Genomic DNA, 14,911 nt, shown 5'->3' with positions numbered 1-14,911 from the left:
AGCTATTCCTGATTTAACTGGAAGATCTGTACTTCCCACTTTCATATCAACAGCCTCAAAATGCATATTGTAGACTTCGGGATATGTTACAGGTCAGTGTCACACCAAGATTGTGGAGAAAGGGGGGGGGGGGGGGGGGGCATGTCACTCTCCAACAAGTGTTTACCAATAAATAAGTGGCGGAAAATTACGGGTATAGGACGGCTTAACATGTGGAAAATGAGATTTTTATTATTCACTCAATGTATTTAACATTTATTATTCCTTTAAAATCGCACAACAACTTCAATAAAACACTTTAATCAGTCACACACTTATTTCATAATTATTTCACTTTTAAACTGCAAATCCTCTAAGAGCTGTCTTGAATCTTCACGAGTCTCTCTCAACAGCCTTGATGTGGATAGATATGTACAGCAACCAGTAATCAGTCAGAACTGCGTCTGCAAAAACACAAGGATTATTAAACAATTTTTGCTGTCACTAATTACTAGCAATATAATTGACAGAGTAGATTGCTAATATTTGCTATATCACATTTGCTAATATTTGCTATATCACATTCGCAAGAACGATCTCACTGAAGTAATTAAGTCCATCAAAACGCTTAGAAACTAACCTGTCGTCTGACGAAAACGGTCTAAAGACTGGCAATTTCTTCAGATCTGTTGACAATGATATTTTGAATTATCACTTTACTGAGTGACTGAAATGTACTTCAGGTACCTATGAACATAACAATATGTTAGAATTCATTTTCTAAACACGAACTATTACGGTACTGTGCGGCTACTTACATATTAATTACACTATTAATATTTTCACAGTTGTTTCTTTAATACAAAATTAAAGCCAACGTTAGAATAAACGTAAAACATACTTACCAATGACAGGTTTGTTGAGATGCAATTTTCTGTGTGGACAGATGTAACTTTTTCATACGGTGGTACGTCGCAGGAGTCACAGAAATCGCAGAAGTAGCAGAAGTCACAGAAATCGCAGAAGTCGCAGAAATCGCGGAAGTAGCAGAAGTAGCAGTGGCGGAGGGATACGCGACTTAGGTTCCTTAACTGCGACAAATCACAGTTAAGAATAACAGATACTGAAAAGTAGCATTCACAGAAATCACTGATATCGGAAAATCGCAGTTTAGCCCATCACTACAGTTTACACTTACAGACATAGACACACTAGTCACTACAGAATGCTAGCGCTCCACGTGGTAATATGTCACATTGCAGTGAACAGAAGACAAGAGACTTTTATGATCTACAGCGAGGCCCTAAATTTGATCAAATTTATTTGACGACAGATGAGGCTTGACGAAGTGCCTATTACACCATCAAACTTCTTTGACATAAATATTTGACTTATCAACTTTGACAAAGAAATCCAGCCTAGCTGTCAGATTTCAACGAATATGAAATTTCCAGTCGAACCTTTTCATTGGCTGATGGTAACTTGTTTCTCATTGGTTGACTGGATCTCTCCACTGGCGGTTGTTATCAGTTTACTTTGCGAGTTGTGTAGTGTGTACAGTTCAGGACCCGACTTGAGGTGCCGAGGTGGTTATTCGTTTTAGCTGATCAGCAGCGTCATATCGGTTAAACTGGTTTATTTTAGATGGGTAAACGTTATTACTGCGATTATTGTGACAGATCATTTGTTGATGATTATGAAGCGAGGAAAAAACACATATCAGGGTCAATGCACGTGAGATTGAGAAAAGAACATTATGATGTTTTTCGCGGTATGGTATAGTGAATTTATAACTTTATTATCTTACAATACCTGAGCCTTGCTGTTCCTGCAAGTTGATGTAATGTAAAGTTACCAGGAAAACCGTTTTTCACTCATCCTGATAAAATCATATATGACTACTATTGCATAAACCATTTGTGTTTATATTTCGTGAAGTTATATACCCAACTTTTTATGCTAAATTCAAGATTTTGTGACTCTTTTACACAGTTACAGCTGATGTCAGATTGTTTGAAATAATTCTTAGTGGTAGAATTCTTTCACTCTATAGCGGAATGTGCTTTAGTGACCCAGGAAGTATCAAAACAACGCACATTCCGCAGAAGTGTGAAAGGTCAGCCAGGAAACAACTGTGCCTGATACACACACAGAATTGCAACATTTACATCAATACTCTGCAATCCGAGTCAATTGTGATATTAGATACCGTCCACTGGCTTTGAGCCGTGACGTAAGTGTGTTGTGTTATGTGACGTCATGCGTGCCTGTTGTTTTCGAATGATTGTTTTGCATAGGGCCGCCACAATTGCTAGGCCCAGTACGAAGATGACACAAACGAATATTACAAGCACCCAATTACAGATGTTTGAAGAGCTACTTTAACGAAGCCGGTATACAGACAGACCAAGTAGTATTTGGGAGTTTCCAAGTAAGCACTACGAGAACTGTAGCCTAGGGTTTATTAAGACTTCATCTCTGGTGTACCTCTTCCTTCTGTCACAATTATTGAAGATGTCTAAATAATTTAGTTTTGCTATTACAGTTAAACTTTCACATATGTTCGTAAGAGCATGAAGTTATCCACTCCAATATTGTAGGGAATGCTGACTAAGATTAAAACGTGTAGCCACAAATGTGAGACTACACACACAGTTTATTTGATAACCCTGATCCCTGTTGACAAAATGTTCATGGATGCTTATTTATAAAATTCCTTTATTATGCTTCTCCAGTAGTCACTGGCTCGGCACAGCATCTTGGTGTTCTCAAAAGGAGTGGCCGAGCGGTTAAAGGCGCTACAGTCCGGAACCGCACGACCGCTACGGTCGCAGGTTCGAATCCTGCCTCGGGCATGGATGTGTGTGATGTCCTTAGGTTAGTTAGGTTTAATTAGTTCTAAGTTCTAGGGGACTTATGACCACAGCAGTTGAGTCCCATAGTGCTCAGAGCCTTTTTTTTTTTTTTTTTTTTTTTTTTGTTCTCAATAGCAAACATGAGTTCTTTGTTTAGGTTGCACTCTGCCACTACTGATTTCTTTGTGTGTCCCAAATGTACACATCAGTTGTATTGTGTTCCTTGCAGTGTATTGAGATAGTGCTGAATTTGCCTGCACATTCATTAGAGGTAAGATATACCTTAAGTATGTGAAGTGTCAGTGGGTACTTCACAGAACCAAGAATATCTTTCATCTTTATTGGTGGTCTGGAGGGAAAATGGTTTTGATGTCACATTTTCCAAGCAGCCGTGCAGTCTTGGTTGAGAGTGGCCACATGAAAGGAAGAAAACCATGTCTCTGTCCTCCTAAACCTTCTATCTGGTTCACTGAATCTTTTCTTTCTTTGAGCACACTTCCAATCTGAGCATTCACTGTATCAATTTTGATGGAAAACCTCCTTCAGGTGTTGTTGTGCAGCTGGGAGACTTTCATTGTATAGCTGACACACACCATATGGACCAGAGTTGTTAGTACTATATATTTCAGCACTAGATGTTAGCAGCTTGTTGCATGTGGGTACAGGTCTGTGTGGGCCTTCTTCCTATAAGCTGCATGTGTACCACCAGCTTTCTTTCTTCATATGATAGCCAAGAAAGGAAGATATTCATTCTGATCTAGTTGTGTTGTGAATGTATTATTTTGTTGAATGCTTTTTAAGTGACTCAGAAACTTGGACAGTGGCTGCCATTCTCACATGCTGCAAATGTATTAACATAACAAAAGCATTGCTTGCATTTTGGGTGTCTGTTTGGAGTGCCAACTTTTCAGAGAATTCTGTGTAGAGTGTATCTACCTTCCTTGGATATCTTAATCGGGAAGAAGGTAGAGGTATCCTAGGTTATACAGTTTATATAAGGTACTTTCAAACAGATCTATACTTGCATGCAACGAGCTGTTACCATCCATTGGAGAGGCATACATTCCTAACCAGTTTTGCTATTGGGTACGAGTCAGCTGTAACACTAAGACAGTGTTCTGACGAAATGTGCACATTGTGTACCATATAAGAAGAGTGTTAAAGGAAAGAATAGATGCAGTAAATCAGGAAGGACAGAACATATTCAGTTTTCTTCCCTATATGGAGCCATTCTCAGCCAAGATTTTCAGGCTGCTGGGAAAACGTTACATCAAAATAGTCTTTCAGGCATCACCAAAGATGAAGGACCTACTGCAACTTCATTTGCAGGGATATGTAGCATTCCATTTGAATGTGTCTTCCCATACATCAGGCAACTACAGTGCTGTATATCAGTAACATTGTGATGTATACAGAGAGAAATCAGCACTGGCAGAGAACAGCCAAAATGTAAAACATATACTCAGTTTTAATGATAAGTTGCTGCACCTAGCCAGCAGCTGTTGAGAAAACAAAATAAAGGAAAAAATCTGTAGAAATAACAAACAACAAAAATCTTGTCAGTAGGGATGAAAGTTATCAACTAAGTTTATAGGTTGGTAACTCGCATTAGGGACTATATGCCAAGTTGTGGCCAGCACTGGACAGCACACTATGCAGATCAACAGTGTTTCAAAATATATTTGAACAGAGCCTGTCTGCCCTATTATACTCAGCTGTCTGCAGCCGGATTGTGGAAACAGCCATCTCCTGTGTATTAATGTGGGTGCATCTGCAGTGTCTCAACACTTTGAAAGACTATGAAGAGTCTGACATATGTCAAAACATCACAGTATCTTAGCATTGCTGTCTGGCTGAAAACTAGCTTTTCATCAGTAGATTCATTATGTTTATTTACTGTACACATATGATTAATACTGTGTTATGGCAGATGCAGTAAATTAAGGCTACGTTTTTGGGAAAAAGAAAAAGAATGTGTTGTCAGTGACAGCATTTGACTAGTTATGAATTTGTTCATTATTGCTTTGAATAGTTGAAATCAATCACATGGTCTTAAATGCCATTTAATATAGTCTATCTGTATTACATTGCTTTGATGTACATATATCTTCATCATATAGTGAAATCAAACAATTCATACTGTTTTTATAATATAGAGATAAAAGTTTTTGTAATTATAGATGCAAAGACCATATTGGCAGAAGAATCAGCAAAAGTACCGTGCAAGAGGTATCAGCAGACTCGTGAATGTGTTTTTGGCACCAACTGCAGATTTTCACACTACACTGCAGAAGATTTAATGAATTTAAAAATGAAAGGTAATTGGACGAATTTCTTTAGCAACTTGAATATGACATAAACTTCCTGCTTTACTTGAAGAGGAAAGTCTACAGATTTTGTTTCAGATGTAGATGTTACAACCAGTCTATGTATTAAGTAAATGTTTACATATCTGACATCATTCCTTTACATTGTGATCTCTCTTTAAGATATTTTTTTTATGCTGATAGGGAAAAATGTTAGAAAATTTTGTTCAAATTTCACACTGCTGCTTTTGAAGAAATTATACAGGGTGTATCATAATTAATGGTGTAAATGCATACTGTTGAAAGTACATGATACTAGAAGCAAAAGCCTCAGTAACATAGTGTCAAAAATGCGTACCTTGAAGAGCTATGAACAATTTTTCACCTTCAATACTGTGAAGCAAATCTCTCCTACAGCAAGCTCTTTGCTTTTCGTATTGGGAAGTGATGATATGGACCAAAACAAGGAAAAAATGTCCAGTAAACATGTGTTCTAAAATGCATACCTTAAAAGTTATGAGCACTTCTTCATTAGAAGAGTTGTCCAAAGTACCGCAGATTGAAAAAGTGCTCATAGCTCTTAAGGTATGCATTTTAGAGCACATGTTTACTTGACTTTTTTTCTTGTTTTGGTTCATATTATCCCTTCCCAAAATATGGAAAGCAAAGAGCTTATAGTAGAGATTTGATTCACAGTACCAAAGAGGAAAAATTGCTCTTAGCTCATAAGGTATGCATTTTCGACCCTATGTTTACTGTTACTTTTCTGCTTCTAGGATTGCATACTTTCAACTGTATGCGTTTGTGCCATTAATTATGACACATCCTGTATAAAGAAGTACTGTGACAGTCTGCACCTAATAGAAATTTCTTATATTGAGATGTGATGAAAAGGAAACTGAAACAAGATGGTGTATGGGGAAATGGAAGCAGCTACCAATTTGCTTTGGTTTAATGCATAAACTGCTTATTTGTTGTAACTGCCTGTGGTAGTAATCCTTGGCCATCCATGATACCACTGATTATAGATTTCTTGTCACTAATCTTACAACTGTCACCCTACTATCATTTGTTTGTCTGTTCTGGATCAGCCTCTGCATTCATTCATTCACTAATCCATATGTCATAGACTAATAATATGTAAGAATCAGGGCAACATTTTTCAGTTTTTATTGTCCCCCTACATTACTTCTCCTATTTCAATAAAACAAATTTTCATTTTTTTTATTTTATTTAATTGTTTATTCATTCAAGGATCATCTCTCAATAAAATCAGTAGCTCAAAATATAAATACATACTGAATACATAAGCACCCTTTATGAAGAGAGGACAGGTGGTCATGGCCTTGATGAAGAATCCATCCTGGCATTTGCCTGGAATGAATTAGGAAAACCTAAATCAGCAGAGCATATAGAGCAAACTCACCCTCATGAATATGCCAGTGTCTTAACAAACAAGTGCATTGTCACATTCAGTTTTTCTATGTTATAGAATGTTCTTTGATGTACACACAGTTTGCTACACACTTATAACATGAAACCGTTTTGCTCTTCATCACTGCACACACTGAGGACATTTGCTGATAACTTCTGGACCATGAAGATGCTGCTATGCCAATTGCATTTACTCCAGTGTGATTGGAACACTAACCTCAGGCCTGTAAGCACTCAGTTGTGCTCCATGCTCCTGTACTTCCCTCTGGCCGCCTGAAACCTTCAACCAGTATTCCTCTATGAGTAGCGAGATATTGATTTCAGGAAAATGACAAGACATTACCGTCATGCACTTTAAAACTTAACACATGATTTTCTTGTAAAAGCAGTATACTGTAATCATGTATTGAAATGAAAAGGGATTTTGCAGCTGTCCCCCTTCATTATCAACCACTGCTCTTGAGGCCTCTAAGTAATATTGTAGTTTGCGTTACTTATGACGAATGTTGTACCTGCCTTTATGATCTGTTGTTTTTAATAAACTTTCATTTCCTTTGCAAATTTCTTGTAAAATTTTGTTCCTGATAGAAAACAATGTTTTGAGTTTAAGTGGTTGTTTCATTCTGAAGACAGGGCAGAAGTAATTAAGTGGAGACCTTCTCCCTATGTTAGCTGACGTAAAGATGAATGTGGTACATGTTTTAGAGTTTTGTGTGTTGTTTATACTCCACCCAAAACTAATAAGTTGGTAGTCATAGTTTATTGCTGAATGGCTGGCTCATCCATTTTTTCTTGAGCAATTACCAAACCACATTTATCTGTTGTAATATGTTCACATTGTTTTCTTTGAGCTCTGCCTTTATGTTTAAGCCAATTTTTTGAGAACTGACTTGTGAAAATATGCATGCGTGCACATAAGAAATGTTATACAAATATTTAATTTTTATTTTAGTAATATTTTTAATATGTTTATTCATGTTAACCACAATTATCTCATCATACTTCACCATAGGGGCTAAGGATCTAAATGACAGGAGCACAGACAGTTCCGTTCATTACCATAGTCAACATTTCCATTGTACTGGCCACTCCTCCACCAGGTTAATCCCACACATCAATCTTGGCAAGCAGTTCTTCCTTCTGTCAGGACTCTTCTATGTATTTCTCTCTTCACATGTTCAGTCTGCTACTTCTTTATTGGATTCTTTGTCTCAACATTTAGTTTATGACGATCTTCTAGCACCACATTTCAGATGTCTTCAGTTTCCTTTTGTGCATTTGTGCCACTGTTCATATTTAATTTCTGTACATGACGGGTGACATCTGTAGTTGAAGTGTTTCTTTTTGCCTGTAAAAGTATTCTCCTTTTGACTTCCTGCTTTTCTATCTTGTTTACATGTAATGTATAAGTAGCAAAATTGTTACTTCATGTAGCATGTCTGTAAAACACTCTGCTCCAGAATTATTGTCCAAACATACTGCTGAAGTAGCTGCTCACAGAAATGAATGCCTCTGTTTGTAATGATATTCTACCGACATTATTTGTGTGTGTATTGTCAATGGTGGTGCCATATATCATTATTATTGTAGAACTCTTTCATTATGGTCTTTTAGATGATACTGATGACAATTTTCCTCTTCCATACATGGCACTATGGCACTTGATAGGCCAGAGTGGTAGAAGCTATACACAGGATCTGCTTACCCCAATACACAGGAACTGCTTACCCCAATACACAGGAACAGCTTATCCCTCTCAAATATTTTGAGGCTTTTTGTCTTCTATAAAAGTAAAATAATCTTGATAATCTTTTCAGTAAAGTTAAAAAAGATTTGGCACAAAAGATAGCATAGAAGCAGTACTTTCCGTTAAGACACAACCTGCAAATGAAATTTGAAAGATGCGTAACTGTACTGGTACACAGTGTATCCTTTGCAGTGTGTACATTACATTAGCCTGTGAAGTCAAAATGTAACATTAAATTTCTGGTTGTTGGAGGAGAACAAAGAGCAGGTCAACAAAATATTCCCCAGCACAGTACTTCGTTAGACAGTTGGAGTGGGACATCTTAATCAGTGTAGAATCTGTGGTACAACTTTGCATTTTTTATACATACAACAGTGTCATTGGCAAAAACTGTGTTACGTGCATGAAACTCTTGTGGTAAACTAGGGATTGATCTTAGAATTTTTGGATTTATTGTCTGACACTCATCTGGTTGAAAAAGTTTGTGTGCAAAACTGCAGTATGTACCAGAGAATTGCATAAGCGAGTGCACACACAATCTTTTATAGCAGTTATGTCATTGAACACATAACTTTAAAATGGAGTATAGTGGCACATCCCAAGAATTTAATAGTGTCCCCCATTGAGCTAAATAGCATGAATGATAACATCCAGTTTACTATTGAACATCTGAACGTTAATGGCATCCAGCTGCTGTTAGATACCTTTTATGCTGAGAGAGAATGCCAACAGTTACGAAACTTTACAGAAAACGTACAACTTCCGACCTGGTAATTCATCATTCTTCAAACCATCCAATACCGTACACAGTGGCAGCATTCATATCAGTGCTGCACAAGCTGCATAATGTCCAATTGTCTGAAGAAGTCTTTGAGTATGAGTTTAGATAATTCAGTTCATAGCCCACTCCAGTGGATGTTGGGCCAATTTTGTCCCCGACTTTAATAGGAGTGTTTTAAAGATCAAGCATGGGAATTATAGTCATTCTGTGGTCTGTGGACTGCTTGGTGGTTCCATTAGCCTTGCGCTCCATATACAGTGTCTCATAATAAGGTTTATCATAGAATACCATATTATGGTAATACCTCCAGAAGAATTGACAAAATATCCCCTCTGATCTTCAGCTACTACACCAAGAAACCAAGGGCAAGTACATGTAATATTTTGGAAGAATTGGAAATTTAATGCTCATGGAAAAAAAATCCTGACAAAACAATGCACAGGTGGATGTATGCCATAAAAGCCTTTTGGCTAATTTTTGGAGTTCATTGGATCCTAGAAGCATGTTCTTTACGCATTGACAGTAGATGTTGGTACATTCATCCCCTTGTTCGGAGGAGATTAGTTTAGTAACATTATACAGCCAGTTTCCATCCTTCTCGTTGGTACACGCGATTCGACCCTGATCTGACTTTGCGCGTATGCTATTTTCCATGCGGTCTCATAACAGCGTCCTGCCAGTTCAGCTGAGTTTGATGCTGCACTACGTCTCTGAACAGTTGAGGGCTTCTTTCTTTCTGTTCCCTACTTAAGTTAGGCTATGTTTATGTGACTTCATTTATTTGGATGTTCTTACAGCACCTATGGTTTTTCAGATTTCTTTTGTTTTTCAGAGTTACTGAGATGTGCCCTTATTCTATAGGTTGGTTTTCGGGCTTTCCATCAAGTTATTTATTTTTATTGCTTTGACAATTTATGGTAGAACTTGGCTATAATTTCTTTTTATGCATACTACAGTGATTTAAATTTAAACATAAGTATACTATGCTTAGTGGTCTTTTATTTTTAAAACTGGTTATTTCAAACAATAAATATGTTATTCACATAACGAACAGATCACCTAATGATGCATTTTAAGAGTTCAAAACTGGTCTTGACACTTCAGTAGGACCAGAAGACTTTTTAATTACGTTACATCATTTTTGTAAAATATTATTGCTTTGTCTTTCAGTTGAAGGAGAAGAAGAGCGACTGGAAAGAGAGAAGTACACAAGACTGGATCTTGATCATGATGATGGTCCAACTTTGACATCTTGGCTACAAAAGAGAAGTAAAATGAAAACCTCCAAGAGCACTGTTGAGGAGCACAAACCTAAAGCAACAGTTCTCTGGGAACTTCCACCTGAACTACAAGAGGTTCCTGATCTTCCTCCATCTCTCCAACCACTAAGAGTGGAAGATTTCACAAATGCAGAATTTGAAACTTGGGGCTGATATGTGTATATTAAGGCTGGATGTATTGCATGTTTATTCGTAACCCGTAAAGTTTAAATTCAACAATTTGTTGTTCTAAATTCCATGATGTTGGGACTGTTCTTTCAGCTCATGGGTATCTTATATTTTCCCTGTGCTCTTCTGTGCAGTTGGTTCTGAATTATACGGCTTTCTTAAACTTCTTTCCTATGCAAGTTTTGGTTTCAGTTGGTTCAAAGCAATTAGGTTGATGGCTCACTAAGAAAACCAGAGTTATGACTGGTTGGATGCCACAATTTTACACAAAATGCATGCTGCCTCCTACCCCTCCCCCCACCACCTCCTACACACACACACACACACACACACACACACACACACACACAGACCCCCTAGGGATGTCAGTCAACCTCCCCCTCCCCTATACTACCACTGTTCTGTGGCGCAAACAAACACCAACAATTCTGCTATTGCAGCCAAAGTTTGGTATCTAGTCATTCAGGCCAATGTGCATGCTAGACAGTCGGTGCACAACCACCTGTAAGCCAGCTGTGCCAAATTTAGATGAAAGATCAAGACAGGTTGATGTCATTGATACTGATATGGAGAAATTTATGTTAATAATTACGAAGAAGCTTGCTTCGAGGAAGTTGCCAGTAAAAATATGAAAAGATAAATGTGAGAAATAATTATAGTGATGGGCTCTTGGAATGAAAAACAGGAAAATGTTTTTAAGAATGTAGGTATGCAATTCGACAGAAACCAAATAGTACATTGTGTAAATATTTTCACGTATGGGTTTTCTTCTGTTTTACTTCATTGTGTCCAACATGCACTAAAATTTAGTTCCCATAATCCAACATCCCATTCAGGAAGAGGCACCATCAACACAGTAATCCACAAACAAGTTTCTGGGTTGATTATGTCAATCTCTGGGGTGGGAATGAGTTGGGAGGATGTCCATCTCTTGGATGGGAATGAGTTAGGAAGGTGTTTTAATTGGGAAAACTTTAGAAGGGAAAGGGTCAGGTTGAATTTAGGTGTACTGGAAATTAGTGAAGTGTGTTGGCAGAAAGAGCAGAACTTCTGGTGGGGGAATTTTTGGGTTATAAATACAAAGTCAAATAGGAGTAATGCAGTAGTATGTCTAATAGTGTATTAAAAACATTATCGTAGCAAAGATAGATACTGTGTCAACATCCACCACAGTATTACAAGTTTTACTGCTTACTATCGCTGCAGATGATGTTGAAACTGATGCATTGTATGATGATATAAAAGAAATTATTCACATAGTTCAGGAAGGCAAAACTTCAATTTTTATGGGAGACTGAAATTCAATAGAATGAAAAGGAAGGAAAGGGAAGATAATGCGAGCATATGAACTGTGAGAAAGGAATAAAAAGGGAAGCCACCTGGTAGGTAAATTAATCATTGCTAGTAGTTGATTTCAGAATCGTGAAAAAAGATTACATACATGGAAGATACCTTGAGACCTCAAGTACAATTCCGACTGAATGTTAATGGTAAGACAGATTTTGAATCGATATTTCAAAATACAAATAATTCCCAGCGACAGATGAGGAATCTGACCATAATTTATTGGCTCCAAACTGCAAACTAAAACTGAAGAAATTCCGGAAAGGTAGGAAATTAAGGATATAAGAACTAAATAAATCAGTAGTAGTATGACACAGGTTGTAATGAGTTTCAAAGGGTAACTTAGACAATGGTTGACCAAAATGGGGAAAAGGAATACAATAGAAGAAAAATAGGTAGCTTTGAGAGATAAACCGTGAAGGCACAAGAGGTTCAAATTGGCAGAAAGACAAGACTTATTAGAAACCCTTGCGTAACACATAATATATTGAAGTTACTTGAGGAAAGGAGAAAATATAAAATAATGAAGCAGAAATTGCTAGAGGGAAAATCAAAAGTTGTTGAAGCATGTATGACTATGAGGAAAGATAGGTCATCCACAGGAGAGTTAAAGATAACTTGAGAAAAAAGAAAAGCATATGTATGAATATCAAGAGCGGATGTGACAAGGCAGTAGTAATAAAAAAGGGGAAACTGAAAGGAATATGTAGAGGGAATATGCAAGGGAATTAATGAGAAGACAATATTATAGAAATGGAAGATGAAGTGAATAAAGATGAGATGCAAGATATGATTCTACAAGAAGACTTTGATAGAGCACTGAAAGATCGAGGTTGAAACGAGGCCCATGCAGTAGATGACATTCCCTTAGAATTATTGATATATCTGGGGAAGCCAGATATGACACAACTATTCCAAATGGTATGCAGGATAGGTGAGAAAGACTAAATACTCTATGTAGAAAAATTGCTGGAAAAGGCAGGTGCTAAAAGGTGTGAATTTTACCCAACTATCATTTTAACAAGTCATGGCTGGAAAATATTGACATAAATTGTTTAAAGAAGAATGGAAAAACATGCTGAAACTGATCTTGGTGGAGATTGGTTTGGATTATCTAGAAATACAGGAACATGCCGGCAAGGCAATACTGGTTCCAAAAATTGTCTTAAAAATAGGTTTATCTGAGGCAAACCTACATTTATAGCATTTTTTATATTAAAGAAAGCCTTTGATAATGTTGACTGGAGTACGTGCTTTGGAATTCTGAAGGTAGGAGGGATAAAATAGGGGGAGCAAAATACTATTTACTATAATCCATTTATCTTAAGAGTAAACCTGATGTAAACTAACACAGACACAATGATTGGTCAGAAGCCAGAGCACACTTGCACTGGTGCTACGCTCTTGGAAGTAGGTCCTACTTATGTATTAGATATCTTACTACTAAGTTTCATTTAATGAACTTTAAGATATTCAAATGTATTAATAGCCATCAATGTTTTTCTTAATCACGCTTTAGCTACATAGTTTTTATTTAGAAATCATGTAGAGTCACAGCCTCTGCAGCATTGTGCTACGTTTGTGGTGCTGTTAATATGCAGTATGAAAATAGCCAAGGCTACTTTCTGTTCCGTAGTAATGTTAGAAAGTCTGTACTGAAGATATTTGTCTCGAGTGCAGCCCTTTGGAGAAGAGAAATGTGTGTGATAAGCAGTTGAGGCAAGAAGAGAATTTAAGCTTTTTAAATGTGGTGCTACAGAATAACGCTGAAGATCAGATGGGTAGACAAAGTAACTAATGATAACTCAATCAAATTGGGAAGAACGAAATTTGACATAATTGGACAAAAGGAAGGATCAGTTGAGAAATTGTCAAGCTGGTAATGGATGGAATTTTAGGGTGGTAAAAACTGTAGAGGGAAATAAGATTGATATACAATAGGCTTGTTCAAATTGATGTTGGTTGCATTAGTTATGTTGATGTGCAGAGCGATGCACAGGTTAGAGGAATGTGGAGAGTTGCATCAAAGCAGTCTTCGGACTGAAGACATCATCATCATCATTTGGATTTAGGCCTTTATATTAGTTATCATTATTGTAGAATGGAGAATAGCCATAGTAGTGCTTGAAATACTACACCATCTCCACTTTATGTATAAAAGTGTAAAATGTCATGCCATAAAAATATGTACAGCAAAGTTAATGTTTACTTTCAGAGATCCTGTTCTTATTTGCCTCCATTCCAATATGAAATCAATATACTGTCTAGTTCAGGAATGGTGACACTCACAAACATTTTTTTGTAGAAAGTTGTAAATCAATAATAAAAAAGTTCTGTGTGACTGCTGAAATGTAATTTTAGTAACAAATATACAAAGCATTGCTATGTTATTTATGTTTGAAATTTGTCTGTCTTCAGAAATATCCAGATTACTTATTCAACAGTCTTACAGGCTCTCAAATTATCATCTTTGCCAGCTGAAAAGCAAGATGAAGATCAACATGTAAATTTCACATTACCATGTACTTGAAAGAGAATAATTGCTAAATTATGCATAAATTTGTCAAATTACATCTAAATTGACCTTACATTGGAAAAAATTGTTAGACATTTGTGTAAGTTAATTTAAGAAGTGTAGAATTTAATCTGCAGTGTTCGAAACATTGTCTTCCTCTAAGTTTTACCAAATCACTAAATGTTTGTACTAATTTCAAAAATAATTACTTGCGGTTCAGCTAGTATGTCATTATTGCAGATGCAACACTACAAAAGAAATGGCTTAACATAAGGGCTCATACAGCAGATAAAAATTAAAACTGTTAAGTGTTCTGAGATAACATCCTTTTTGAATAACAGACTGCTGTCATTTCTAAAAATGACCATTCCATCCCATAATACTCATAGAAGGGTGTCACCTATAGAGGGCTATATGCTCATAGTTCACAAGAAATTGGAATTTCGCTTGACTATAATGTTGTAGGGTACAAAGTACAAAAACAAACTCAAAGGGTGAATTA

General features: G+C 36.7%; 1 protein-coding gene across 1 annotated transcript; it reads left to right on the top strand.

Annotated features, from left to right (window-relative positions):
- Positions 1–1,506: 1,506 nt before the first annotated feature.
- Positions 1,507–14,297, top strand: LOC124595365 (zinc finger matrin-type protein 5). Its single transcript, XM_047134084.1, has 3 exons — positions 1,507–1,750; positions 5,015–5,152; positions 10,273–14,297. The coding sequence occupies exons 1-3, from the start codon at positions 1,624–1,626 to the stop codon at positions 10,533–10,535; spliced, it is 528 nt and encodes a 175-aa protein (XP_046990040.1). The 5' UTR covers positions 1,507–1,623; the 3' UTR covers positions 10,536–14,297.
- The last annotated feature ends 614 nt before the right edge of the window (positions 14,298–14,911 follow it).

The sequence above is a fragment of the Schistocerca americana genome, chromosome 2 (genome assembly GCF_021461395.2).
Source record: "Schistocerca americana isolate TAMUIC-IGC-003095 chromosome 2, iqSchAmer2.1, whole genome shotgun sequence".
Lineage (NCBI taxonomy): Eukaryota > Metazoa > Arthropoda > Insecta > Orthoptera > Acrididae > Schistocerca > Schistocerca americana.
The sequence above is the reverse complement of the archived record's forward strand: the minus strand, read 5'-3'. Positions and strand labels throughout refer to the sequence as shown.